The sequence below is a fragment of the Rhea americana genome, unplaced genomic scaffold (assembly GCF_003343005.1).
Source record: "Rhea americana isolate MKP2758 unplaced genomic scaffold, rheAme1 scaffold_252, whole genome shotgun sequence".
Classification (NCBI taxonomy): Eukaryota; Metazoa; Chordata; class Aves; order Rheiformes; family Rheidae; genus Rhea; species Rhea americana.
In genome coordinates this window covers 505,138-533,038 of record NW_028186371.1, presented here as the reverse complement: position 1 = coordinate 533,038, position 27,901 = coordinate 505,138, and the positions used below count along the sequence as shown (strand labels likewise).

At 39.7% G+C, this 27,901-nt stretch overlaps 1 protein-coding gene across 2 annotated transcripts in view; it reads left to right on the top strand.

Moving 5' to 3' along the window:
- ST7 (suppression of tumorigenicity 7) overlaps window positions 1-25,970 on the top strand; it is a 159,770-nt gene extending 133,800 nt beyond the window's left edge. For both annotated transcript variants that reach the window (XM_085307087.1, XM_085307088.1), the window contains exons 12-15: window positions 12,002-12,152; window positions 18,555-18,647; window positions 21,647-21,786; window positions 25,487-25,970. In XM_085307087.1, coding sequence (XP_085163213.1) covers window positions 12,002-12,152; window positions 18,555-18,647; window positions 21,647-21,786; window positions 25,487-25,582 — 480 coding nt within the window. In that variant the 3' untranslated portion in view covers window positions 25,583-25,970. The remainder of the gene's footprint in view (window positions 1-12,001; window positions 12,153-18,554; window positions 18,648-21,646; window positions 21,787-25,486) is intronic.
- The last annotated feature ends 1,931 nt before the right edge of the window (window positions 25,971-27,901 follow it).

Sequence of the window (27,901 nt, the reverse complement as noted above, 5' to 3'; positions counted from 1 at the left end):
TTTCAACATTACCATGAAACTGAAGCTGTCTTCATGTACTACCTTTTCCGTTATTCCCTRTTTTCTGTTTATACTTATCAGCCTTCATTTCCTTTGCAAAATCTGACTTAGTTTAAGCTGCAGTTAAACCATAATTTCTGTGCTTTCAGAGCTCCAAGACACTGCTTTGCTTGCAGATCAGTCTTTTTGTCTATCCCTTGTAACCCTCTGCACACTCCCCAATTTCTGTTAAGGTGACTGTTAATTAAAAGACAGAATCTCTCTTTTTGACAGGTAGCCCCAACTGTGGAATGCAAATTTCACGTTATTTTTTCTATTTCTGATTTAAAGAAACTTCAGTCCTCTACCTCATTTAAGTTCCTGAGCTTTTCAATCTAGTTCACATCATTAATTGATTCCCCCGGTTTTTCAGAGTCTATATTTTTGAAATTGAAAACCTTTGTGAGATGTATAAATTGTCAGTATAATGAGGTGGTAAAGGAAGCAGGCTCAGGGGGAGTTACTTCATATTTTAACATTGAAACAGTGTAGCCTAATACAGATTAACATACAGCACTGCTAATTTCACACTSGTGTTCTTTCTTCTATTAGCCAAAGGATATTAAGGTGGCTGTAATGTCTTTGTGGTTATAATTCTATGCAGAGCGTAAATTCTATGAATTTTATGCCTTAGTTTCCAGCTCAATTATGATTGAAGTCATATCCAGTTTGTTCTTAAATGGAGGTAAGTTTTAGCAAGCAGTGTCACAAAAAATCTAACAGTGCCACAAAACTGATTTAAACACTGTAATAAGTCTCTTGTTCAGACTGAGGGAAAAATAAATTATAAAGTTGACAAATTATTTAAAGCATTTGCAGAGTTCTTAGTAGAAGGCTTGAAAATAGGGAACTATAATATTAGAGAGAAAACTATATATACTATCATAGAATCATAGAATGGGTAAGGTTGGAAGGGACTTCTGGAGATCATCTAGTCCAACCTCCCTGCTCAGCAGGGTCACCTAGAGCATGTTAGACAGGGTTGCATCCAGGTGGGCCTTGAAGATCTCCAGAGAAGGAGACTCCATCACCTCTCTGGACAACCTGGTCCAGTGCTCTGTCACTCTCACAGGGAAGAAATTCCCCTTCACAGTCAGGCGGAACTTCCTGTGCTTCAGTTTCTGCCCATTGCCTCTTGTCCTGTCACATGGGACAACTGAAAAGAGTTTGTCCCCATCCCCTTGACACCCTCCCTTCAGGTACTTGTAGACATCGATAAGATCCCCCCTCAGGCTTCTCTTCCCCAGGCTGAAGAGGCCCAGCTCTYGCAGTCGTTCCTCATAGGGCAGATGCTCCAGCCCTCTGATCATCTTCATAGCCCTACGCTGGACTCTCTCCAGCAGCTCCATGTCTCTCTTGTCCTGGGGAGCCCAGAACTGGACACAGTACTCAAGATGAGGCCACCCCATGGCTGAGTAGAGGGGCAGGATCACCTCCCTCAACCTGCTGGCAACAGTCTTCCTAATGCAGCCGAGGATACCATTGGCCTTCTTGGCCACAAGGGCACATTGCTGGCTCATGGTCAACCTGTCATCCACCAGCACTCCCAGGTCCTTCCCTGCAGAGCTGCTCTCCAGAAGGCCAGCCCCCAGCTTGTGCTGGTGCCTAGGGTTATTTTTCCCTAGGTGCAGGACTCTGCACTTGCCCTTGTTGAACCTCATGAGGTTCCTCTCTGCCCAGCTCTCCAACCTGTSCAGGTCTCTCTGAATGGCAGCACAGYCCTCAGGTGKRTCAGCCACTCCTCCCAGCTTGGGATCATCGGCAAACTTGCTGAGGAGRCACTYTGTCCCCTCATCCAGGTCACTGATGAAAAAGTTGAACAGAATGGGGCCCAGTACTGAGCCCTGGGGGACACCACTAGCCACAGGCCTCCAACTAGACTCCWCGCCACTGATGACAACCCTCTRAAGTATTAGGACGAGAACTTAAAAAGTTCGATATATTTCTGTTTTGTGTTAGAATGAGGTTTTGCCATTTTAAGTACAAGTTATTATAGTTAGAATCATCACATGAAAGGGCTATTACTATTCAGTAATGTTCTGCATTTTAGAGACATTTAACTGGAAATAGCAAATCTTTGCTAATGAGATTGTGAGACAATGGGAAAGCAGGGAATACAGTCTGAACACCTTCACAGATGTTGCTGAGCTGGATTTAGAAACAAAGGGCTACTGTTGCGGCCTAATACAGGTTTATGTAAAACAAACACTGGATTCTTACAATGYTGTTATTTTCCCTAACAGATCTATAGCCAGATTCCAGTCCAGTGCTCCATAATGATGTTGCAGATGTCAGATATACTTCTTAAAACGTTCTGTTGAACGTAATTCAAAGATGTAGGAATCCTTTAAGAAGAAACATTTTTAAATATCCCAGATTCTCATTGTTACGCAGAGGTGAGAAACCCTGCAAAAACACCTACCTTCCACATAGAAGTCATCATGTATGCATGATTCCAGGAGTCCTCTCAGTATGTATGTGCTCAGTACCTACGTAAAGTTGTTGGCAAAAGAAGATGGAACTACAGTTACTGGTGCACTGAAAATCATTCTAATAAGTAAATACGTTCATTGTCCATTATAAAGTGATTTTGAGTGCAAAGGAACTGGTCATCCTTAGATGTAAAAGATAAGGAAAATAGAAAAGGCTGGTAAACAGTCTGGCTATGGAACTTTGTTTACCCAGTTATTAGTTGTGAATCTGATTTGCATGCTTGTAAGCAAATGGGCAAAATCAAAATTCTTCTCTAGAAAATACTGGAAGTCTTTGAACAAAGCAAAGAGCCATAATTTCCACTAAGAGAAGAATCGCAACAAACTGTATCATTTTTTTATCCCATAGTTCTGGCCTAGAGATCTTAATTATCTTCATTCAACCCTTCAGGGCCATTCTCTTTCTCTAACTCTATTTTATCTTGAACCACAGAATGGTTGAGGTTGGAAGGGACCTTTAGAGAGTGTCTAGTCCAAGCCCCCTGCTCAAGCAAGATCCCTTAGAGCAGGCTACCCAGGACCATGTCCAAACATCTTTTGAATATCTCTGAAGATGGAGACTCCATCACCTCTGTAGGCAACCTGTTCCAGTGCTCGGATACCCTCACAATAAAAAAGTTTTTCCTTAGATTCGGACAGAAGCTTCCTGTGTTTCAGTTTGTGCCCARTGCCTCTTGTCTTTCACTGGGCACTACCGAAAATTGTTTGCCCTCATTTTCTTTACACCCTCCCTTCATATATTTATACACATTAACAGGATCCCCTGTCATTCTKTTCTGCTCCACGCTAAACAGTCCCAGCTCTCCCAGCCTTTCCTCATATGAGAGGTGCTCCAATCTCTTAATCATCTTAGTAGCCCTTCACTGGACTCACTCCAGTAGCTCCATACATATTTCTCTTATACTGTGTGTACACATTTCCCTTATACTGCGGAGCCCAGAAGTGGACCCAGCACTCCAGGTGTGGCCTCACCAGGGCTGAATAGAGGGGGAGGATTACCTCTCTTGGCCTCCTTGCARTGCTCTTCCTTCTGCAGTCCAGCATGCCACTAGCCACCTTTGCCACAAGAGCACATCGATACTACTCATGGTCAGCTTGAGTTGTTCAGTTGTATGCCAATGAATTGCTCATCAGCTTTTCTCTTTGCTTCTTTTTGGTGTGAGCATATAAAATGTCTACATTTTATTCAAACATCTCTGTCTTAAATGAGATTCTAGGGAGTAGTATACCTTTGTTTTAATGTAGTGTTATGTACTGTAGATTGTTGGTCTCAAAGAAGCATGCTGACACTGTCTGACAACATGCTGCTCAGAAATTTAGGCATTTAAAAACAACAAGGTTTTATTGACAATTTGTGACAGGTGTCATTAAACAGGTGGGATATCAGTATCATTCTAGAGGGATATGTATAGRAAAGAGTGTAGTACATCCTGGGTCATGGAGAGTATACAATTCATGGGGTTTATGGAAGAAAAAACACAAGACTATCGATATTGTGATATTGTGTTTGGAGCTTGTATGTAATGCAGCTAACCCAAGCTAATGCTGATAAAATACTACAGCTGTTTCTGGGATGTTCCTCAATTGTGTAACACCCTTTCCAAACTGATTTGCAAGGCTTCCTCCCTGCATTCAAACTCCTCCTGGAAAGCCCTGTCTCTTGTGTCATTTGTAAGATGTTAGCTATTCAGTAAAGTGAAAGGGGAGAGAAAACAGATGTAGGTCCATATATCTATTTGTTAAAAGTAACCCGGAAGCRTGCTGTGCACGTAGCTGAATGGGTTTGCTGTGTAAGCCAAGGGTTTGAGATGATCTAATGAGACTACCTGCTGAAGTCTGTGGCAATTTAATCAGACAACTTAAATACTGATATTACTTAAGTCCCAGTTTTGTATGTAAACTGTTTCTTAAAGGAATGTAACCAACCATTAACTTAAACACTTGTAAAGTTTTACCTGCTTTATCTTTCCTCCCTTCTCATTTCCTTCCTTTCTTCTTTCTTTTATTTTTTTGTGGGTAGAGCTGTGTATGAATGCTTGCATGGTTTCTAGTAAGTTGTAGTTGCTAATAGAAACAAATAATACAAACAAATTTATATACCAGATGGGAAATGAATCTGTTCTGCGCACACGTGATATTACAGAGATACTGTTGCAGACATATCTAAGAGAGTTTTTAAYTGTTCATTGAGACAGTGATTTATTTTTTGTTTCTCCAGCAAAATGACAAAACCTAATTACCATCAATCCAACAAGAACTTGTAAAGTGACCTAAAAGTGGCTTCTTTGTGCATGTAGCATCCAGTATTTTGGACCTGTATTAAGCTTGTGCTGTTCGTCCCATTGGGAGAAAGAGAGTTCCTGTTCAAATAGTGTAAAATTCTCATATTCTGGTCTGGAGGGGTGCTGTCACAGGTGCAGGAGTGACTATTTGCTTATTTGCAGCCTGAGCTGTAATTTCAGAGGCAAATTGCACTTTTGAGGAAAGGAAGGAAACCTATCTGAGATAGSTTGATTTATTTTATGAAAGGGCACTGAAGCAGCTCATTACATAGGGAATGTCAAAAGCTCTCCCAGTGGAGGAGAATTAGTGTCCAGAGTGCTGTCAATAAAATAAAATAAATAATGTGTATTCAGTCAATTCAAGGAAGTATGAGAAATATAAACTCCATTATGTTGCACTTCATGTAAACCAGGAAATGTTTGCACAGCACCTAACACAATAGGTTCTGTTTGCGCCTACTGGCATTATAACAAAGCAGATAGTTTCCGTTGTCATCCTCCGAATGCTTATTAAAAAGTATATTCCCATAGATGTATGGAGTGGCTATAGCTGAGGAATATCTGTTTATGCAATTGTTCTTGTTTTCCTTTTTCCAGTGTCAGGTAACCAGCTCAGAAGCAGTCTGTGAAAACACATGAAAAATACTGTTCCCTTTTTTGTAATTTTTTGTAATTCCTAAAAGATAGATTTTTGGGAGAAAAAGTCTGGGGTGAGGAATGAGAAAGTCCAGAAAACAAAAAAGACAACAATAGGAATCCAAACCCAAAAGAATGCAGTAGAGTGGGGCTGATAGAACCATCTCTTGCAGACAGAAATCATTGGGCAACTTCAGTATTTGCTCATAACTTGGTTAAGACTCTATCTTTCTGGCTGAAATTTTCTAGGTTGTCTTCTCTGAGCTGATTCATTTTTAAATGAAAATGATGACCCCAGATGATGATGATGWTGTTTTTAATGCCTCGACTAAAGAAAAAAAACACATTATTTTGCCAGGTTGCAAAYAGTTTGTTTACCCTCTTTTGTGAATGATGAGTTCTCCTCTCTTTTTAAGTCCTGAGTGTCTGAGATTTTCCCTTGTTCTCCTGTGAAAGCCCTGTTGCAGCCTATCCAAACTGCCAACCTGTCAACCATTCACACTTGCCATAGTCAGAGAGGGCTGTTCAGAGTCCATGCATGTCCTGCATATCTCCTTGCAGCTCTATTGCCTAGGCTAATGTGGCTGTGCATGAGTTAGCGCAGTTATGATAGATGCCAGGACTACTGGGCCCAAGTCAGATTCTCACCATCACTGTAGTTTCTGGTTGCAGTAGATGCCAGAGCCAGCAACGTGTCTGTCCTGGGCTCTCRTGGCAGCCTGCTGCACCCAGGTGGCATTAGAGGAGGGAAGCACCTGAATCAAATCCAGAGTGTACTTAAGCTTGCCTGGTGTACAGGAATAAAGAAACCTGGGAAGAGAAAGAAARCTGGTTGGACTCAGAAGTGAGGACATGCAGGCAATGATTTAAGAAACCAGTTACTGAAAACCAGATAGCTGGATGGAGAAGAGGATGGGAAAAGCCACAGGCAGCCATGTAGTAACGGGAGCAGTTTGTACTGGACATAATTAGGACAGCTTTCTATTGTGCCAGGCAACCCTACACATGGAAACAGGATTGGTTGGCTGGCAGACGACAGGAAAAAAGAGAGAACATGCTCAGCACAGACAGGGCAACTTGGAGAGACATTGGGTAGAGGGTCTCCTTGTTCCTGGCTTGGTAATTAAATTGCCTTTAGGTGTCAGTGAGTTTAAAGCTGCCTGCTTAGGAAGAAAAAAATAACAGGAGAAGAAAAGAAAAGAGGAAGTGGTTAAAACTAGAAGGCAACTGAAAAGGGAAAAAATACAAAGCTCAGAGGAAGAAAGGAGATTGTTTTGTTGGCTGAACTTGGAGACCTGGAGGGAGAACAAACAAAGGCAATAAGGTGTATGACAGACCTGATGAGGAGGGAGATAATGAAAAGACTCKGAAGAGGAGGGGTGCAAAGAGAGAGCTGAGATCCACCTCAGAGTAGGCAGGCAAAGAACCAGGAGCAAGGAATCCTCATGATGATCTCTCCATGTTTCAGCACGTATATTGTAATAATAAGTATAGCTGCATGAGGCAGCTCAGGTTTGCACTCCATAGGAGAAAGACCTTTAGAGGTTTTCTCTAAGGTGGGATCTTTGGAGAGCTCTGCCTTGGAGGGCACAGTGATTTGTTCCACACTTGTGATGAACCTGTATTGTTTCTTGGTCTAGTTAAACTTCTGGTCTAATTAAACTTCCCCGCTCATCACTGAAGTACAACAACTGCAGTTCATTTATCCTCTAAGATAACTTCAGAGAGAGTGGGGATGTGTTGTGCATGCCATCTSTGCCTGCCTGCATGATGCTGGCTCTTTGATATTTAACCTATAACCAGACACTCCCTCTACAACGGGATCTGTACTTGGGCTCAGAGCTCTGTCAGGCTGATGGAGGGCTCCAGTCTTCCCTGTGTATTCAAAGCATTTAAAAAGTAATGAAGTTTTATTCCTTCAGTCAGAAAGATCACAGCTGAATCCAAGATAATGCAGGTGTATAAGAAGTTATAGTTAGGGTATCTATCAAGATGTGTAGGTTGTTTTCTTCTAAAGCCAGATGGATTTAGTACTGTCATCATTGTCCACTGTCTTTCCTCGCACCTTTTTTTCTTTTAATTTCATTCACTTTTTCCAGTTTGTTCTACTGCTATGGTAGAGCCTACATTTTTATTTGTCTGTAAGAACAAGGCTTTACTCTGGATGGAGGCCTTTGGAACTATTATAGTATAAATACTCAAATTCCCACCTTGAAGTCATTGATGGCTAAAGAGGAGACTGTGCCTGCCTAGTGTAGTATCTTTGATTAAATGCAGTAACAGTTTATTGGAAACCATTAGCAAATGTTTTTGGCTGATTTTGTGTAAGAGCTAGAGATAAGTATTTTGTTGCATGCAGAAGTCCATCAAGACATGTGGTTCACATGTTACGTTAAGAGCACAAGGACTGCAGCTGGCTGGACARTTTTTGACAAAAGATTTATTTCATTTAGTTTCATTTCACTGGAATTTGCCTGTTTATTCGATACAAAATGTTTCAGGGGAACTGTGTTGATTTCAGTAACAATCTGCCAGAAATGCAGCAAATTGCTGCGATACAGCCCTTCCTGTCAAGTATCCCCGTGTCAGTAGCCTACCTGGCTTACAGCCACCATCCGTTCATCTCCATAATAACCTTCTTCATGACCTGATAGGAGAATAAAACCTTGAATACATTGGCCCATAGTCCTTGAATCCATGTGGTCTAAGGCTTTTAGATGTCAGATGTCCTTGGACTGCTTGGATTGAGACTACCAGAGATAGTTGCTCCAAGAGGCCCCACTGCCTGGGACTCATGGAGCTTCCAGTGTTCCCACTCTCTCTTGGAGCTAGATAGAGACGAGTCATTCTATGTTACGGAGAAATTTGTCACTTCTGGTTGGTGGCCTGACTTGGAGTGAATCCAAGGATTGAAATCACAGAATTACTGTAAAAGAGAATGGCCATTCTTTATCCAGCTGTAAACTGCATATTAATAAGAGCCTGTTTTGGCAATCCTCAGTGTGAGGTGCTTTCTATCAGGGCACTACACAGGCCAGTGGCTCGCTGGAGCTAGGGATCTGGGAGCTGAGGGCAAGGGCCTTGCCTGCCAGGGCCTTCACCACCACTACCGAGTGAGATGAGCAGGACGGGACCGAGGCCAGATCGGGAAGTGAGCTTGTGGGTCAGAGTAGGGGCTGAGGCCAGACCAGGAAGTCAGCCCATGGGTCGGAGTGGGGGCCTGGATAGGCACAGGCACAGCTGCAAGACAGCAGGGCTGGAGCTCAGGGCAGGCCCCCCCACAGTGGAGCCTCAGCTGAAAGCAGCTCCCTTGGGCAGTGGGTCTGCCAGCTCTGAGGCTCTTCTGAGGCACTGTCTGTGAACCTGTCCCCCAGCACCAAAACAAGGGAGCCGTCCTCGGCTGCACTGTCTCTAGTTGGCCCCGAGCCTTGGCAGCCAAACCTCCAGGAGGAGGTAAGCTCTAAGGGCCATTACCCTCTCCTTGGAAGCACAGCAACACCAGAGTGAATATTATACTCTGTGATATCGAGAGAATCCTAATTTTCATGGAGAGCCATATCTCTCCTTGCATAATACAATAATCAAGCTGTGTATACATCTAGATACCTTTTGGTAAGCATTACTCCTGTTCAGGTAGGTTAAACAAAGAGAGGCCTTCAAGCATCCTCCTGCCAAGTCTGTTTCTTTGATAAGCTGTTTCCTGTACTTGTGCGATGTGATCATTTTGTTGCTGTGTGGATGATGAGAACCGTACAGAGTGTTCCAGATAAAGGCTCTCCGGGGCGATGTACAATTTGCATTCACACTGGTAATGCCTCCGGAATAAATTAGTTGACAGTTTTATGCCCCAAAGGTGAAACTGACCTTTGTGCCCGAAACAAAGATATTGTGAGGCCTGAGCAGGACTTGAGCCGTCCGTCAGCTTGGTGTGGGCCTTCTTGAATATCACCAGACCAGATCAGAGGACTTAATTTTGTTTGGGAAAGTAGCTGTGGCAGAGCAGTGAGGGAGGAGTGTGTACCGTTTTTGATTTGAGGAGCTTTTACAAATACCTTTTTCTTCTTGAAACTGAGAAAAATGCAGACTGAAAAAGTAGTTGTATATATCATTAGAAATGAGAGAGGACTAAGAATTATTTGCAAGTGTCAAGATATAGCCTTCCATCAGATATTTTCACCAGACTTGTTTTTAATCGTAAGCAGGTAACAAGCAATACCTAAGAATCAATATAATACACTTTAATCCTAATGCTCCTAGAAATAAGACATTCCTTCCTGTTTTGTTTTTCCGCTCTTCAAATATTTGGGGAATTTGGGTTTTTTTTTTCCTCCTTTTTTGAATTATTGAGAATTTATCTDACCACTTTTTCAAAAAAAAAAAAAAAGATAAAAGTTATGTTCTAAATTAATAGAATAGCAACCTGCTATTTTATTAATAACATGCAGCCATATTTCCTTATTTCTGTGTAGACTGGCAGTTCCCTCCATCTTACCAGCTCTTGATTCCATCCTTTCTGCCATTCTTAATTCACCCTCAGACTGTCCTGCCAAATAAATTGCAGCTCCTTCCATTAGTCCATTTGCTTTAAAGTTCTCTGATGTTTCTAAACCTGCTAGAGAAAATCCAAGTGTCACACAGAGTACTCCTGCTACTAATTGAGCTTTCCCTCTTCTAATACTGCTACCTGCATCAGAAACATGCATGATTTCCCTTTCCTCTTTAAATTACTTATCTATTCCCGAGTGCTACTTGTTCTCTGCTTTGAGCTTGGTTTCTTCAAATTGTTTACCTGTTTGTCTAGCTCTTTCCAGGCTTCTTCAGGCAAAAGGGTGAGCAAAAAAGGGGAGCAAAAAGCTCTACAATGCCCTTCATGGTGTCATCTTACTTAATTTTCATTGCTCTTTGTACTTTCCGCTTCCTTTCCTCCAAGACTGGTTCTGAAGTCCCATTTGTTTCGTCTTTGATGTGAAGTTGGCTTCTAGAGAGTGCCTGCATTCAATTCTTGTCAGTCCTTAGATTCTGCAGTCCTTGTTCTTCGAGACCAAAGCAGAGAACAGTGGTAGCCACAGTATATAGGCACAATGTAAAGTGGAGAGGCTGCATGCTTACTATGTTTTTGCTGGTGATTGACCTGCACTTTCCTTCGTACCTACTTTAACTTTGTTAATGACAGAACTCATCCTCTCTAAGACCTCCAGTCCTTGTGTCATCTTTAACTCCATTTTAATTCTCCCAAACAGCTGTCTCCTGTCTAAATATTGTAGATTCTTTTCTAAGTATTTCTGTGATCTTATCCTTTTGTCCTGGTGGCTAAAGCAGCCATCTTATCTCCCTCCCTTATATATAATTGTCTTCCTTTCTGACAACAGAATCACTCCCTTGTAATTCATCCAAACACTGCAGGCAAAATTGTCTTTATGTTATGGTCTGAGAGTGTGCTATTCAACTCACCTGCTAACTATTGCTTGTTTTATTAAGTAGTCTAGCAGGGAGAACATTTGCTCTTGAGTATCCTGGAAAAGGGCACTATTTCTGTATTCTGTTGAAGGGAATTCAGTGCCTAACTGGGAAATGTTACATTTTGTGGAGGAAAACTAACAAATAGGAATGGGTTCAGCAGCATGTGATTTCTGTCTGTCCTTCTTTTCCCTGCAAAGCATGCTGAGGGAAGTCTGTATCTTTTCCCTCCACTAACTGAAATGAAGTAACAGCAGTGATAAGGTAACTAACATCTGCCAAACTGGTAGCAATCTAGCCTATGGCATGGAAAGCAAAGAAAGATCCCTTGCTTGGATGACGTTCAGGATCTCTATCTTCTGCTGTAGCATGAATCCTCAGAGTTTTCCACTCGCCTTCTGCTACAAGGGAACTGGTATTGGGAGAACTGTTTGTGGGTTTAGTCAGTGGTGCTTTTCATTTTCATACTGTTTTCAATAAATATTTGGAATAGCTAATTTAGCTAATTTAAACATCAGATGCTTTTTTCTGAAAATTAGGTATTGTATGGGTCACGCAACATTTGTTACAAAGTAACAAAACTTACCAAAAAATGTAACTTGTTGGTAGCTACTTTGATGCCTGCCAGCCTCTGCGTTCTTATATACCTGATAAGTAATTGATAATAATGCAATAATGCGATCTGTGTGCCTATTTTCTTATAGTAAGACTATATGCATCAAGCTGCTTAATGTCTTCTTCATTTTATTATGAACAGTTTTAATTAAAAAGCTCTTGTAATTAGATTCTTCATTCTACTTTGAGCCTTTTTTCTTTTCCTTTGATAAGAGAGACATCTCATTTTGAAATTCTCCCTGCTTTCCCTAGTACAGCTGAAGAGCACAGCATTAACCATCTGTCAGCATATCTTAGTCTTTGGGAATAATTCAGTAATTATCTTCAAGTGCAGTTGGTGATGTTACACATTTGATGAAACACTTACGAATAAAATTACTTTAGGGAAATAGACCTTTCAGTGTGCATTATAGAATTGCAGGCAGCTTTTTGTGTTTTTTATTACCTCTGAAATAATTGTATTCTGCTTTTTTATTGCAGTATCTACTAGAAATGAAAAGCTTAATTTTGCCCCCTGAACATATTCTGAAGAGAGGGGACAGTGAAGCAATAGCATATGCTTTCTTTCACCTTCAACACTGGAAAAGAGTAGAGGGGGCATTGAATCTCTTACACTGTACATGGGAAGGCAGTAAGTAATTCTTTTTCTTACAAATGAGCTAATTATATATTTTCACTGAATGTCATGGGAAAATAATAGGTTTTGGTGAAGTACAGTATGTGAGAATTTTGGAGGTCAGTTATACCCTCACTCGTACTGAAATATTTGAAATGCAAACTAAAAATACAAACTTCATTTAATGGAAAAAAAAGTTTTGAAGTCCTAAGTTCTATTTCCTGGCATAACGCTGAACAACATTTCCCATCTTCTTTGAGCTCTATTTTCTTACTCTTGAATGAGGGGATAATCTGCCTTCCTCATGGCAGAGTTGCAGAGTTTTGTTTGTCATTCTTTGAATGCTTTATCACTGGAAACTATAAAAGTACCTAAGAGCAGATAAATATTAACGTGCAGTAAAAACCATAAACCAAAACATTGTTTTATGATGTTTTTATTCATGAACTGGAGTAAGTCCAGTAGACAACCTCTAGGATTCTTAAAGGACTGGAATATGTGGTATGTGAGAAGAGGCTGAGGGAGCTGACTTTATTCAACATGGAGAAGAGAGGACTTCGGGGAGGGAGAGAGGTGATTCAGTTGCTGTCTTCAATCACCTGATGGGGAGATTATATGGAAGACAGACTCTTCTCAGAAGTGCACAGTGGAAGGRGAAGAGGCAACAGACACAAATTGTCAAAGAGAAATTCCCTCTAGACATAAGGGAAAAAAAAAGTTTCACAATGAAAGTGGTGAGGCACTGGAATAGGTTGCTGTGAGTTTGTCGACCTCCATCCCTGGAGGTGCTGAACAACTGAACTCTCAGCTGAACACGGCGCTAAGCAACCTGACCTAACTTTGTTCCTAAAACTGTTCTCTTCAGGTTCCCAGGATTTRAAAAATAGCATTTAGAACTAGCCATCGTGGGCTTTCTTTACAGATTTTTCTTTTTCTAATCATTACCCATTTCCCTTTCTCAACTTTGCTTTCTTTTGCTTTCTTCCACCCTCTTTGTATGTTCCTTTTTTCCTACCACATTTTTTTTTCCTTCATACATTTGCTGTTCCCATTTAAGTTTGTTAGGAAAGATAAAGTTTTTCACTACAATATTTCCTACAGAAATGCACTTAATATTTTAATTGTGAAAGTCATTTGACTTACTCTCTCAGTTACTGAATTAAGTGACCTGAACTTGCCTAATTGGCAATGTGGGCTTCCTGAAGAAGGACTCACTTTGTTTCTAGGCATGTAGAATGCCCTGCTCAGTAACCCATGCCATGGCCATCGAAGATTTGGTCTGCTGCATTGTTTTGCTCTGTCCTACCTGCATACTCTTTCCGTGTAATTTCTCGCAGACTATTATTTCTGTTGTCATCATTTCTTCCTAGTGGTTTGTTTTCAGTGGTTTCCCCTTCTGTAGTGTTTCTTCTCTTCCAGATGCTTGTAGATATCCTTTAGCATGAGGCCTCATTATCCCATCATTATGGAGCAGTAGTTTGCAGGGAATGCTGAATCTATCTTGTACTTTGTGAGGCAGGGGAATCCTCAAGGGCTTGTTTACAGAGACTAGCTTTGGCATAGGAGGCTGGCTGCCCTGCAGTCTCACTATCGAGTAGTAAATCCAGTCATCTGTGCCTGAAGTCAGTGTACAGCATCCCCATCTAACTAAGTTAACTGATTCCTCTCTTTGTTACCTTCACAGCCATTTGAATATGTACTTCATTAGTTCATATTTTTATATAAGCCTGTGAAGATGTAAATGATAATTGTTATATAACTTCTAAAGAAAAATCCATAATTTGTTTTGCATAGTAATTTCAGAGAGAGCTGATCAGTGCACCAAGCCTCAAGAATTTTTTTCAGATTTTCCTCACCTATGAATATGTGTTTTAATGTTTTCACCAGGATTTAGACCAGTAATCATAACTTTCAGTCCATATCGCAGTGTGGGTAATATTCTTTATGAACGTAGTAAACTACTGATATTGCTCTTACATCCTTTACTTGCAAAAAGTTTCCGTAACATTTCTGTCCAACTGTAAGTTAAACTCAATGGAAACATGGTAGAGGAATTAAATTTAACTAAATCCTAGTTTTTACCAGCAGGCTACAGTATGTGGTCAGTTGCTGTTTTTTACTTTCTAAATATTTATGTACTTGTCATTTAGTATACTATTAGTGTGCTTGAAATACCCACAAGACTCCCTTTAGCAGTTTCTGTGTGGGAAGTTAATGCCTACATGTGCATACTGTTCAATTCTAATCTTGTGGGAATTGGGCAGAATTAAGTAAGTACTGTATTTCAGTAAGTAAATCACTTGGGGGTACATCTTGAATGTTTCTGAGGAGAATAAGGTCACTTCTAATTAAGGCAGCCTCCAACAGAATTTATGCAGAAATGTCCTTGTGGTATTTTTTTTAACTGTGAAGCACTTAGTGTTTTTATCCAAATTGTATTCAACAACTGAAAAAAGTGAGGTTATAAAAATAATCATCATCATCAAACTGGAATGTTGGTTGTTTCCTGCTCTCTCTTGTTTCGATCAGTCAAAGCACAGTACTATTCATGATACAACTCAAGAGCCCAAGTGACACAATGTGAAATGTTGCTCTATAAGGTTTGATGCAGGTGCTTTGTACAGAAAGTCTTAATTTCAAGCATAACTGAGTCTGAAAGAGTCTGAAGTGCTTGTTCATCACTGCCTCAATTTCTGAAGTTGTATCATTTATTTCCCATTGTTTGCATGAAGATGAAAGTGTTGCGGTACCTTTCACCAGCATAGGGTTGAATGATGAACTGCTGCCTGAATTGCTTTACAGAAAACAAGATCAGATATACTGCAGGGTTCAGGCACAGGAGTACCTACACAAACACAGACTGATATACATTACCAGAAGCCTTTCCTCTACAGCTGAAAACACTACTACATGGATTATTTTGCTGTAAATTATCCATATTTGGTTTTGTGTCAAAGATGATTATGTTTAAATTCAGCACAATCCATTCAATCACTTTCAGCTTAAAAGCAGCAGTGTAAGTCTCCCTTTCTCTCTTTTTTTTTTAGAATATTTATACTACTTTGATTCAGTGTGAGATAGAAGAGATTTGACTGTGTTTAAATATTCAGCCTAGTCCAAATGAACAACTTGTGTTAGTGATTTTGAAATAGTGAGCAGTCCTCCCCTTTTGTTACACACTTGGTTTGTTGCGCACGAAGATCATACAAAGCTTAAATTACTGACTTCGTACTTGGCCTTTGGGGCACTATAAAGAGGAGAGGTTTAATACTGCAAAAGTTTTAAAGCCCAGGTAGCATTACTAAACTGGAAGTGGGGGTCTTGAGGGCTGGCAGATAATGTCACTGGCAAGGACGTGACTGCCCGTTAGAGAACAAATGTGGGGCTGAAAGCTCTGATGCTTTTCTGCTGTGTACTAACCTTAGTGTTATTGTAATAAYTATTGAGCTCTTAAATATATGCATTTTATTAAGTGTAGTGACAGCCCTAAGAAATACTGCTATACCTGTATCAGAGAATATCTATTTGAGATTCATGGAAATAAAAAACTGACTTCCCTGAAATTTCACTATTTAGTGTCAGAACAAGAATTTTGTTCTCCTGACTCCCTGAGCAGCGCCTGATCTACAAATTTAGGGTCACCCTGGATGATCACTTCAAATCTGGGTTTCACTCAGTCTCCAAGGCTGCTAGTAAATGTCATGCTAAAGTAGAAGGTAAGAAGGAAGAGAAGCCGCTTGTATCCTATGATCTTCTGTACCGTAGAGAGAGAGATTGCAGACCAGGAAGTGAGCAAGAGAAGCATRACTGTGACCTGTCATCTTCTGGTAGAAACAGCTGTTTTTTTCCAAGAACGACTATAAACAGAGCCTTACAGCAGTAGCTATCTTGTTCAGTGTGCAGTTTGCATTTTATTTCAGTARACTCCCCTTTATTCGGTAAGGAGCAATAGGTACTGGTTCCTCTGACCTACTTTAGAAAACTAATTTGGATAGAGACATCTTCACAGTAGTTGTCTGTGTTTTGTGAAATCAGTTTCTCTGTGCACTTGGCTAAAATCTTTGAATTGATTCTGAGATAAGAAAATAGCACTAGAAAGAAATACCCAGCATGTCAGAAAATCAATGGAAAACACAGACTCTATTTCCTCAACTTCAGGATGACAGCAGTATGAGATGTTCACTGCTTTAGACTGACTCTTATCTCCAGAAGAAAGAAGGTGGAGCAAGATTTCTGAAAGTGCACTTCAGAGACTGTGGCAGTACAGATGTTCGAGTTCCCTAGACCCTTCAGCAAATGATTGGGTCCCAGTAGGAAGGCATTTTTTAACCTCTCTGTAGCCTCACTATGTAGTCTGGTATCTTCATTGTGGATCATGCTACTGCATTCTTATACCTGTGAATAAAGAGGCAGGGGATAACATTTAGCTTAACTGACAGAACCATCATGTTGTTTCATGACAGTGTTACCAGTAAAAACATATGCAGAATATAATTAATCAAATATTTGTAAAGCATCTTGAAAGTAGAAAGCATGGAATATCTAGGGAAAGACATGCTTTTAGACTGTACGTTAAGATGGCCTTGGGAAAATAACACCTATACATCAAAATACATATGTAGTCCTGTTGTGGTTTGGGTTCCAGTTCATTGTTTCCTGATGGAGAACTTCTTATGCCATTAAAGAAAATCACACTAGAATGTTTCCTAGGGGTTGGATTGCATAAACAGGTTTCTAGGTTCTTTTGGAGAGGGTCTTGGATGKTTTCAATAATATATTGAACTTTCTTGTATAAAAATCTTTATAGGAAACTAGTGTTGGTAGTTTTATTTCATGTAAGCTCTTAGAACCATTGGTCTTTTATTTCTGAAGACCTGAGGCATGTAATATTTTTTTATTTCTATCTCAGTTTAAGAAATTATTGCTACCTGAGAAAAACTGGTAACGTTTACCTCAACAGACTCCAAGAAAACAGGTTCTTTCCTTATGCAGAGGTTATAGTGATGTATATACACTTTGAAAAGACGACTTACCTTAGAATGATATATCTGTAGTATAGATTGGCTGCATTGCAAGTACTCAAATTAAATACATAAAGGTTTTTATTTAAAAAAAATAATCAAATATGAGAATAAATACCAAGTGTTAGCTGAAGTTACACTTAATTTTCATTCTACTTTGAGGATTTCTGCCTGCCTTATTATTGCTTTAAAAATAGAAATTGAAAATAAATACTCATATAATTGCACAAGAATAGAAGTATAGTTGATGTTATTTCAAATGCAGTATGTTTAACTGAGAATATTGCAGTAGTTAGAGTTGTGTATTTAAAACAATTCCTCAATTGCCTTGTAAGCAAGAGATAATRGAGTATTGTCTCGTGGGGATAGTCTGTACCTAATATTTAAAATATACAGTGCTTCTAGGACATCTGTTAAGGAAAATATAGCTTCAGTGACTGATGTTCATAGAAATAGTGAGAATAACATGTTGATGACATTTTAACAATGAAAATTAATATATAGGATAATGGAAAAGGATGTGTTGATTGCAAGGCTATAATTCAGTCAGGTATTCTGATGTTTCCATAAACCACACAAGCATAACTCAGATGGAATCTAGATTTAGTAATGCATTTCCCTCCCTCTCTGTAATTATTTTCAATTTAAATATTACATATATTTGAAAAAGATGCATAAGATTAAGTATTGTTTAATCCATGACCTGAAGATTTATATCAGAAACCTGACTTGATCTCCTACATTTTCAAAGAATGCATTACAGAACCTGGTTTTAATAATTCATTATTAATCTTTGATTGCCAAATATAAAATGAAAACATGACTRTGTTGGAAAACTGGTTCTCTGTGCTGACTCATACAGTGTTACCTGGTGTGCTGGAGTATTATGGGTAATTCACTGGGGCTTAGTACTTTTTCCATGTAAAATTTCCATTATGCTTGATGCAGAGTTAGCAAGTATTGGCCCAATTTCACAAGCAGGCTGATCATTTTTGTAGGCTACACCTGTTACATCAGATACAGCTTTTTTTCCCCAGAAAATAAAAATTCTAGAGCCTAAAAGTCTAAGCCAAGATGTGTAAACTTGACTATAGAATGTAAGTACACTGAGCTCTGACCGTGCCAAAATTTATGTATGTGCATGAAAAGTGGTCTCAGTTCACACTTGTGAACCTACTCCCAAGAATAAAAGTAAACATAAGTACTTGCTAGATTAAAAGATAAGTGTAGATTTGGATTTTGGCACTTGACTAAGTATTTGATAACCTAACTGTTTGCAGCTATGTATTCTGATATTAGTGCTTTGCCTATATTTGTTTTTCAAAATTGTAGACAGTTAACTGTGTCCACTGYCACTCTCACAGTAATTTGTGTACTGTGTTATTTTTCTTTTCAGCTTTCAGAATGATCCCCTATCCACTGGAAAAAGGACATCTTTTTTACCCTTACCCTATTTGTACAGAAACTGCAGATAGAGAGCTGCTACCATGTACGTCCAATTCTTTTCTTTTCTTAATGTTGACATAAAATAATTGTTTRCCTTAGGCTTGCAATGCTGATCTTCACTGATGCCTGTTAAATTGAGTACACTGGATTAGAATAGTCACTTGACGGTGAGTCTCCRGAGCTCACTTGATTTAGTTTAAAAGGCAGTTCTAACCACAGTTCATAACAATTAGCTATCTTTATTGCTGTCAACAGTGGGGGATAGGTAGAGAGATTACTGAGGGAGTATAAATCTGTTAGATTTTGCTGCTTCTCTCCTGCCAATACAGTGGAAACTATGTCCAGTCCTTTATCTAGGATAACATCCCATCAAACCAAAGCACAGTCGCCCAGCCTTGTCAGTCTTACATAGACAAACTAGCTATGTAAATTCCAAGGCAAGACCAAACCTGCATGAGACTGCTGGGTCATTAACGCAGCTGTTTTGCCAAGTTATTCTAAAAAGCAGTTGACTTTCTAAAAAGCAGTCCTAAGTAGCAGGGGAAGCTTTTCTTCATGCAATGATGTGTGTGCTGTTATGAAGAGACTGATGTGAAATTACCTCAATCATTTACCATGCATGTTTGTAGTATGTGTTAGCAAAGTGCCAGTGGTGTTCCCAGCGATCCCCAAGATACAGATAGAGAGACAGATCTAGCCYTCAGGAAGTCTAACAGTCTAAGCTAATGAGACTACTTGCAGCGCGTGCAGCAGAGCACAGGAATGCCGAGGAAGAGCTGAAGCAGCCAGTCTTGCAACCACTTAAACTTCATTCCCACAGGGTCTCTCACTCAAGTCAGTGGGACTTGAGTGAGCAGGTGTGGAGTGCACACACGTGTGGAGGGGTTCGCAGGGTTAGGTTAGAGAAGACGAACACAGGGTGATCAAGGGGGTTCCCCTYTCACCCTCTCCATTCTGAAAAGGCAGTAAAGAGAAATCTGAAATCTGGACAAAGTAAAATTCAGCCTGCTACTGCCGTGAACACTACATTTGCTGGTATTTGCAGTCCTCACAGTCTTTCATTCATAACTTCTTGAGACTGGGCTGAAAAAACATGTTGCTATTTTTAATAAGTCTACGTGGGTAAACATTAAGTGAGAATATTACAGTAAAAATCCACTCATTGTGAGGCTCTCTTTCACAGTACATTCTCCCTGATATTACACAGAAATCCTTGGCAACTGACAGTATCTCCCCACCCCATTATAATCACTCTGATTTTAACAACACCTCTTAGAGTGCTCTGCCTGCTTTACTCAGAGGGATACTGAGCTGCAGAGGGCGGAGTGTCAGGAGATTTAGGCATGACAAAATCGTGCAGAATAGTTCAGCGTTCTCCTTTCTAGATGCAAAACTAATTGTTCTTGTCAAACGTTAGAAGCAAGGGACTCTTTAACAACATATGTAGATAGTCATGGTTTGCTCTGGCTGTTGTGGGAAATGCCTTTCACTACAAAATCTCTTGGATTTGAGAAGGGAAGGGTTTAACATACTGTGACAGACACAGGTCGCAAAAAGGGGTTTTGCATACCTGTCCACACCCTTTAATAGCCTGTATTCTAAAGGAGAGTCAGCTGGAATGATGTCAGAATGCTGAGGTCTCGTAGGCTACCCTAATTAAAAAAACCAATCACATAAATTTTGCTATGACTGGATATTAAACCAGAACAATAGGTTTGAGCATCTGTCAAATGCAAGTGCAACCAAATGCATACCAGAAATCTTAGTATTTCCCAAGCTCTAAATTTAAATCAAACAGAAGTTGCAAATTATCTGTTTTTCTTTTTAGCATTCTTCAAACTGAATGAATTTGCAGAACTGAAATTGTATTTATTTTTTTTCTTAATGTTTTGTTTTAATCCCTTATAAATTCTTGCTGTTTATATTGGAAACCACTGTTCTCAGGATGAATGCAATCATGAATATTGTCCTGCCAGGTGCCCTGCTGGATTAGTCTGTGCTTGTGTTATCTGTGGGTGTGATCAGATGAGACCTGCTCACTGAAGCAGAGAAAGCAGGCAAAATAGAAGAATAATGTTTTGTGTGTATAGATTGCCACAGGATTTGAGTATGTGGGAAGCTTAAATTTARCATTGAGATTAGCTCTGAATCAGAAAAAATGTTTCAAAGTCTGCATTTATCTTGACTGTAGCTTCAAACTGGACTGAATGAATTAAAAAGATGAGTGTTGCTTAGAACTTTTACCAACCCAGAAAAATTTTCTTCTTAAGTCTGAGTCACCACAAAAATGTAAAGGATATTTTCTTCCAGTGAAATCCTCATCATCCTATTTTGACCCTTTTAGCCTTCTTGATGCTGCTTCCTCCAAAGCACCAGGGTAAAGGATCTTTCAATACCCCTTTTGGTTTATAATAACAAACACTTTAAAATTCTTCATTAATTTCAATTTCAGATTTTAGGATTTAATTATTAAAAAATTGTTATACTGTTATAAGTATGCAGAGAATTCTGAAATTCTGGAATCTAAAGCATGGGTTTATATGTCATGCTTTTATACTAAGTTTTCTCAGTTTTGTAGACTTTATTCCTAGAATTTACTGTTACAGCCTGCTTAAATCAGTCTGCAACTGTGCTTCTATTTAAAGGCTGGTCTCACCGCTGCTCCCAGCCACATGTCTCTGCCGCCTCTGTATGACAGCATTAGCAAACGTGCAGCCATGCGGCTAGTTACTAACCTGTGTGAAAACTGGGCACTTTATTTGTAGGATAGTTTTCTGGGATTAGTGCTTGCACAGCTGCATTATAGCTAATGCTGACACAAGGAAGGCAAAAGTAGCATGTAGGTTGGACCAGAGGAAGAGAGAAGTGTGATGTTTGGATCAGAATAAGGTGGCAGAGAGAACTGACACAACATAATATTAGCCTTAGGTGATTCAGATCTTCTATATRTTTCTTTGTTTCTTTCTTCAAAAACATTTTCAGTCACCTAAGAATTTTTTTTTTGCATACAATACATTTCCCTCCCCCTCTTTTTTTCCACAGCATTTCATGAAGTGTCAGTTTACCCCAAGAAAGAACTTCCCTTCTTCATCCTCTTCACTGCTGGATTATGTTCTTTCACAGCCATGCTAGCCCTCCTGACACATCAGTTCCCAGAACTTATGGGGGTCTTCGCAAAAGCTGTGAGTATTTTCTGCTGCTCTTCATTGGTGAATAAAGACATAAATATAACAGTGCTGAGCTAAATATTGCTCGATATTAAACTTATGCATATTCAGAAGTATAAAACATCAAGAGACCTAACTCTGAGTTAGGGGACATTGAAGAACCATTAAGGAAGCTAAGCAGTAAAACACACTGTTTATTTTCTTTGGTTTATATGGCTCTTTTGTTGGGCTTGATCTCTCATAGTTTTGCCAAGAAAGACGTGGTGAGTGGAAAGGAATTTTTTTTTTCATAGATAATCCAATGAAATAAGYTAATAATGGTTTGCAGCATCCCTCTGTTCAGTGTAGAGCTGCAATGACTGTACTATGTTTTCCAATGCAATAGAGACTTTTAGTATGAGCAGAAACAGAGTGCACTGTTAATGAGGGCAAATCTCCGTGTTCTTTCCCCAAACTGCTGTGAAAGATATAGTCTCAGTATTTCCCTCATAACRTTGATTAACTGCGTGTAGGGAGGTCTCTGCTAATTCTGCTTTTCTAATCCAACAMGTATTAATAAATAGTGGAGGATGGAAGGGGAAGGGCCATCAGTTGTGCTAAAACCTGCTTTTTTCTTCGCAAAACCAAGAACATCACTGCTCCAGTGTTCTAGTATATGAAGAATTAACTCCCTGGAAATGTCCCAAGATGATCAAAAAACAGTCTCTTCATCCAAGAAATGCTGAATATCCTCTGTARTAATATTTTTTCCTCAAATATGTTTGTATCTGAGACAGAGCTTGTGTTTCTAAAAAAGCCTTCTAGCTTTAATTTCAATTTCTTTAGTGCTTTTCATTGGGGGTGGGGCAGGGGGGGAGGAGTGGAAGAGGAAAGGCTGAAAGGCTTTGGCAAAATCCAGAATGTAAGTACTGTCTCAAACTCCTTTACAATTGCCAAGAAGTCCCTTTGAAGTAAACTAAGTCTTCTAACACCCAGCCTGGTCAGTTAGAACTCTGATACAGCAGTAGTTCCTGTGGCAACAATTTTGTTTCATCAGCTCTAGAAGACAGAAAATAAGGTCAACAGYAGCAAAACATACCACTTCTGTCACAGCAAAGTATTAAAATTTATCCGAAATGTTACTGCTTTTATATCTTTTTTTATATCTTTTTTCTGACACCTATATTTAGGCATTTAGTGGACAATAACTGTACAGCTAAGGAGTATGTTCTTAAAATTCTTTGTAGAAGGGTTTCTGTTTTTTTTCCTTAAGTCTGTGAAGTGCATGATCCTTGTTTTGAGGCTTTTTAAGTGCAACTTGCAGTTCCCTGATGTTGGTGCAATTAAGACCCTCAGTCCTATCCCTGTGCCTGCCTTGCTGCAGAGCAAAGAATACATCTGAAGTGGGCAGCACAATGACGTTTTGTTCTTAGAGCTCCTTCTACAGGCAGTGAGCTAGCAGCATCAGAGAAAACTCGCAGCATGACGGCTCACAAGGTCTCCCAGAGGAGGGATTAGCAAATGTCAGCCCTTGAAGTCTGTGATTCTTGCAGGTCTCCCATCACACCCCGTTTATGGAATTGCAGTACAAGGTGAGCTCATGCTGGCGAGACCCCTGCTTCAGCTAGRTGGATGGCCTAGGACTGCAGACATGCTGAAGCCTGCCAGCAAAAGGCTTCAAGGCAGAAAAAGCCCTTGAATGCTGAGGACACCTCTGTATGTGAGGTTGCCAAAAGCAGGTTGTGCCACTGTGACAGTCTCCCTGYGTTACACCACTGACTGCTGAGATCAAAGGTGTTTTAAAGCTACTTTTCTTTTCTGGGAGGTTCAGCACAGATTCACTAGAATTTGGCAAACCTCATCAGAGCAGCATTTCAGAGCCARAACGTATTCTGAATGCTGTCTGCCAGTTCAGTGGGAAGTGCAAATATTCCGAACTGCATCTAGCCAATTATGTAACGCTGTACCTGGAAGTAAAGTTGACTTTTCCCACATGGAAATTGGAATAACACAGTTCTTCTATTTGATTGATTTGTTAGACTGAGTATAAGTAACTTCAGAATGACAACAGATCTTAGCATTTTTACTTGGTTAGAGGAGCACATGTTCCTAGCTTGCATTCAAAGGCTTTCTAAGAAAAGGCTTTTGGAGATCACTCAGGGTATGTACACAAGAAGGACAAATTCCTGATTGCAGTGGTTTAGATAAAATTCCCATCACAGTGTAAGTATGTTAGAATTTCTTTCATTTTGTCATGCAGAAATATAACAATATTGTGTCTGTTTCAATGTTTTCTGTATGATGGATGAGACTTAGTTCAGCAAGCAGGTTTGCTTTCATCTGCTTGGACGTGTACAGAGCCTGAGGTAGAGAACATATGKATCAGATCAGAGGGACTGAGCAATAAATAGTCAGTTCCTCCATGCAGATACCAGCCACGCAGTGGAAAAGTTTAAAAAGATRTATTTTCAGTATCTGTTTTAATCAAATAGCATTATTCAAAAGATGCTCCCAGAAATCCACCTTCTTCTAGTTTTGAAATAACCAAGCTGMTAGCTTTCTTTTAAAATATAAAATAGCAGACTTTTTGCAGCTCTGCCATCAGCAGCTCTGCCACCTTGTTTTCTTCTCTACATCTGGTGCGGTTTCTTTTGTTCTGTGTAAGAAACTGTCAACATCAAAGGGAAAGGCAAAAAGCATAAAAAAGCCAAATCATGCAGGTTAAGCCCTCCTGGGTACTATGGTGAGTTGAGCAAGCACAGTCCATAGCTGCCGGTGATGTCTGAGAACGTGAGCACCAAGAGCTTTCCAAGGACCACACACTGTGCACTGTTTCAACAGCTTCACAGCTGGCACTAGGCCTTCCACTGAATGTGCTGGAAGGCAGTCAGCTGAGAGGGACCTTTCTTATCGCACAGCATTTGGGGACATAAATTGGGTTCCCCATGACTTTGAGAAGAGGAACTGAGCCTTAGTTTTTAGTGGGGTTCCAGATGGCTCTGTGCAACACTGACTACTTGGGCCCTGTGACTGAGAGCATCATAGCAGAGCAGGAGTTAGCAATGACAAGGCAAATGTGAATGCTGCAGATAGCCCGGGACACAGCTACAAAATGTAGCACAAGTGCTTAGGCACTTAGGTGGCRAAGTTATTTATTTTCCCTGTGATAAAATGATCTCTATTCACTTGATTCTGTAATACATGTCTCTGACAACATCAATATATTGAAACTTCTTTCAGAGTGACAGATTCTGTTCTGTAGTGGGAGGAGGAGGTGAAGATAAATCCCAGGTAGTGATGCCTCAATGGATATAGCAGATCTGTAGATAACATGGAACCATTTTAAATGTGAATCTGAAGACACACATTTTGTGTCTGAGAGATGATCTGACTGCACTTATGAAAACAGATTGTCTTTTAACTTAGTAGATTTTGGGCTGAGCTTTCAAGGATGAGCCTAGATCAAGGATGTGAGTAATGTGAAAGTTTTATGTAATTTCCGTTACATTTATCTTTGCAAAAGTGGGTTTCTTGCTTGCGTGAGTACAGAAATCTGTGTATATGCAAGGCTCAGAATTTGGCAGAAGGGCTTTATGCATGGATTAGTTAATTTTTATCATGCTGCAGGATTTTATGGAGGAATGCAGCAAGAGTTTCTTGTCTTGTTGGACAGCTTTCTCTTGAGGTTTATTGTCTTGTGGATTTTGATCTGAATGTGTATCTGATTTCTTTGCAGTTTCTCAGCACCCTCTTTGCTCCTTTAAATTTTGTGATGGAAAAAGTAGAAAGTATCCTGCCTTCTAGTCTGTGGCACCAGCTGACAAGGATCTGAGGGAGCACAGCCGCTGACTGACTGCCATGACATCTTCTGTGCCAACTTTTTGTTGACCACAAGAAAGCATGATAAAAAAAAAAAAAAAAAAAGGGAAGCAGTTCTAAGACTTAAAAACTCTTCATGGATTGTCTGTTCTCATATAAAAACTGTTTTGTTGTACAAAATACGTTGATGTTAGGTTCTATTATATTTTGCCTTCAGAAAGGAAAAAAACTTAAAAATAAACTTTTGTGTATTGCAGCATTGCTGTCTTTTGGCTTCTTCTTCAAAGCTCTAATTGTATTTTGTGTTCTTAAACATCTGTGTGGTGTATCTGCTTCACTGCGGCTAGGGCTTGGCTTTCCATTCACTTAATGAAGCAGCACTAATAAATTCAGAATTGAAAGCAACAGTTCACCGCATTTCATTAAAGAGTTCAATTAGGGTAAAGCCATCACCACTACACAGTCTAGACAAAGTTTCTGGACACTTAAAGTTCTTACTTAAAGCAGCTTTAGGTTCTCTAGACAGTTGGTACACTGGGCTTCTGATCCCATGCCATGCATCAGTTTTTTCTCTATCTGAATTTTCAACTAGTCCAYGTGCTTTACAGATTTTATTCACACCACTATTTCAGACACCTCCAGAAATTTTATACTTTGGYCATTTGCAGAATACAGTGTAAGTAATGGCAAAGAATTGATGACAAATTTGTCTGTAATGCGTGGTGATTGCATTCATGCTTTTATGTATTTCTTACTCCATTTTACYGCATTATTGGTAGAAGTATGAAAAAGGAGGTATTTTTTCCTGTACAGATAAAACATCAGCATTATAAAATGTTCATTGCTTGAGACCAAAAACTTGTTAACAAAATTAGTATTGGTTCATTCACAATTAATAGAGAGCATGGTGYTTCGTCAGCAGGCTTGCACCAGGAAATCTTATCCTAGTGCTCTGAGAGGTTTAAACAATGTATTCAGTTTTAACCTTGCCACTGTAAATGGAAACTGAATCACTTAACCTCCCCCAGACACCTCTGCCAGTGTATGAAGCCAGCGCTAAGATCCAGTATTTGATCTGGAAGTTAAGAGCAAGTGCTCTTAACTGTGAAGATTTGAAACTACAGTCTTACGGATTCACCAGGGATTTTTTTTTTCAACTCTTCCCCCAAGTAAGTGTAGAGTAGATACAGCAGAAAGAAGATGCCGCTTTGCCAGCTGAACCTCGAAATACGCAACATGCCACAGGATGGTTCCATTGTTTTAAACCCGTTGTTTAGCTTGAAGGGCTGCAATTACCCGGAGGTAAGTTTATTTATCAATGACGATATCAGTGAGCAAAGATAAAACTCCTACTAACAGAGCTGGTGTGAAAGATTGTTTCTTTATGGCAAAAAAGAAGTGGGTTTTGCCCTCTTGATCACATATATGATAGTCTGAGCAGGAGAAAGGGATTTGTCAAAATGAGTAGAGGTACTGTATTAAAGCAGCATCTGCTGTACTAGGTGAGACATGCCAGCCCCACACCAGAAGAGGTCAGTTGTTAGGGTGTGAGACTTGAGGGAGAGCACAGGAAAGCAGAGTCTCAAGGCTAGATAGTAAAACTAGTGAGGTGGCTAGTGAGGTCACTGCTGGGATTTCCAGACAGGTTTATTCTCTCTGGCCATTATTCCTGCAAAGCAATTTTTTGAAATAAGTATGGCTTACATTTAATGCAGGATGTGGCATAAGATTACAGTAGAGAAATGCTAATGGACAGTATGTGGAAATGGGAATGGACCAATATTCCCAGCTTTGCATCTGAATTGCTAAAATAGCCACAGGGAGCACCTTTCTTGTATGTCTCTAGCTGTAAAACTAGGAATTATTATACTCACTTGTTTGCCTGACAAGGATACTGTCAGAGTTACTTAAGGTTTGCAAATATCAGAAGAATTGGGCATCTTCAGCTCTTGGTATCATACATTCTTTTGTGTTCCTTATTCCTAGGCACCTCAAAAAGTTGTCACATTATATATGTGTATGGATAGCCAAAAGTTCAAAGAAACAAACTGCTGTGATTAACAGTCCTAATATGTAAAGGTTTTTGCATATTAGTTATAGCTCTACACAAAAGTCTGTGATGTTTAGCAACAATTAGAGTATTATATTGGCCTGCCATATGAAATAATGTGAATTATTATCTGTGGAAATCTTCTGTAATCTAAAAAAAAAAAAAACAGGAAAAAGAAAAACATTTCTTGGAAAAATCAGATCCTTCCCTTGAACTATGGGTGAACTACAGGAACATAAAAATATCTTTATGCAATTCTATTTCTACTGTTTCTAGTATCCA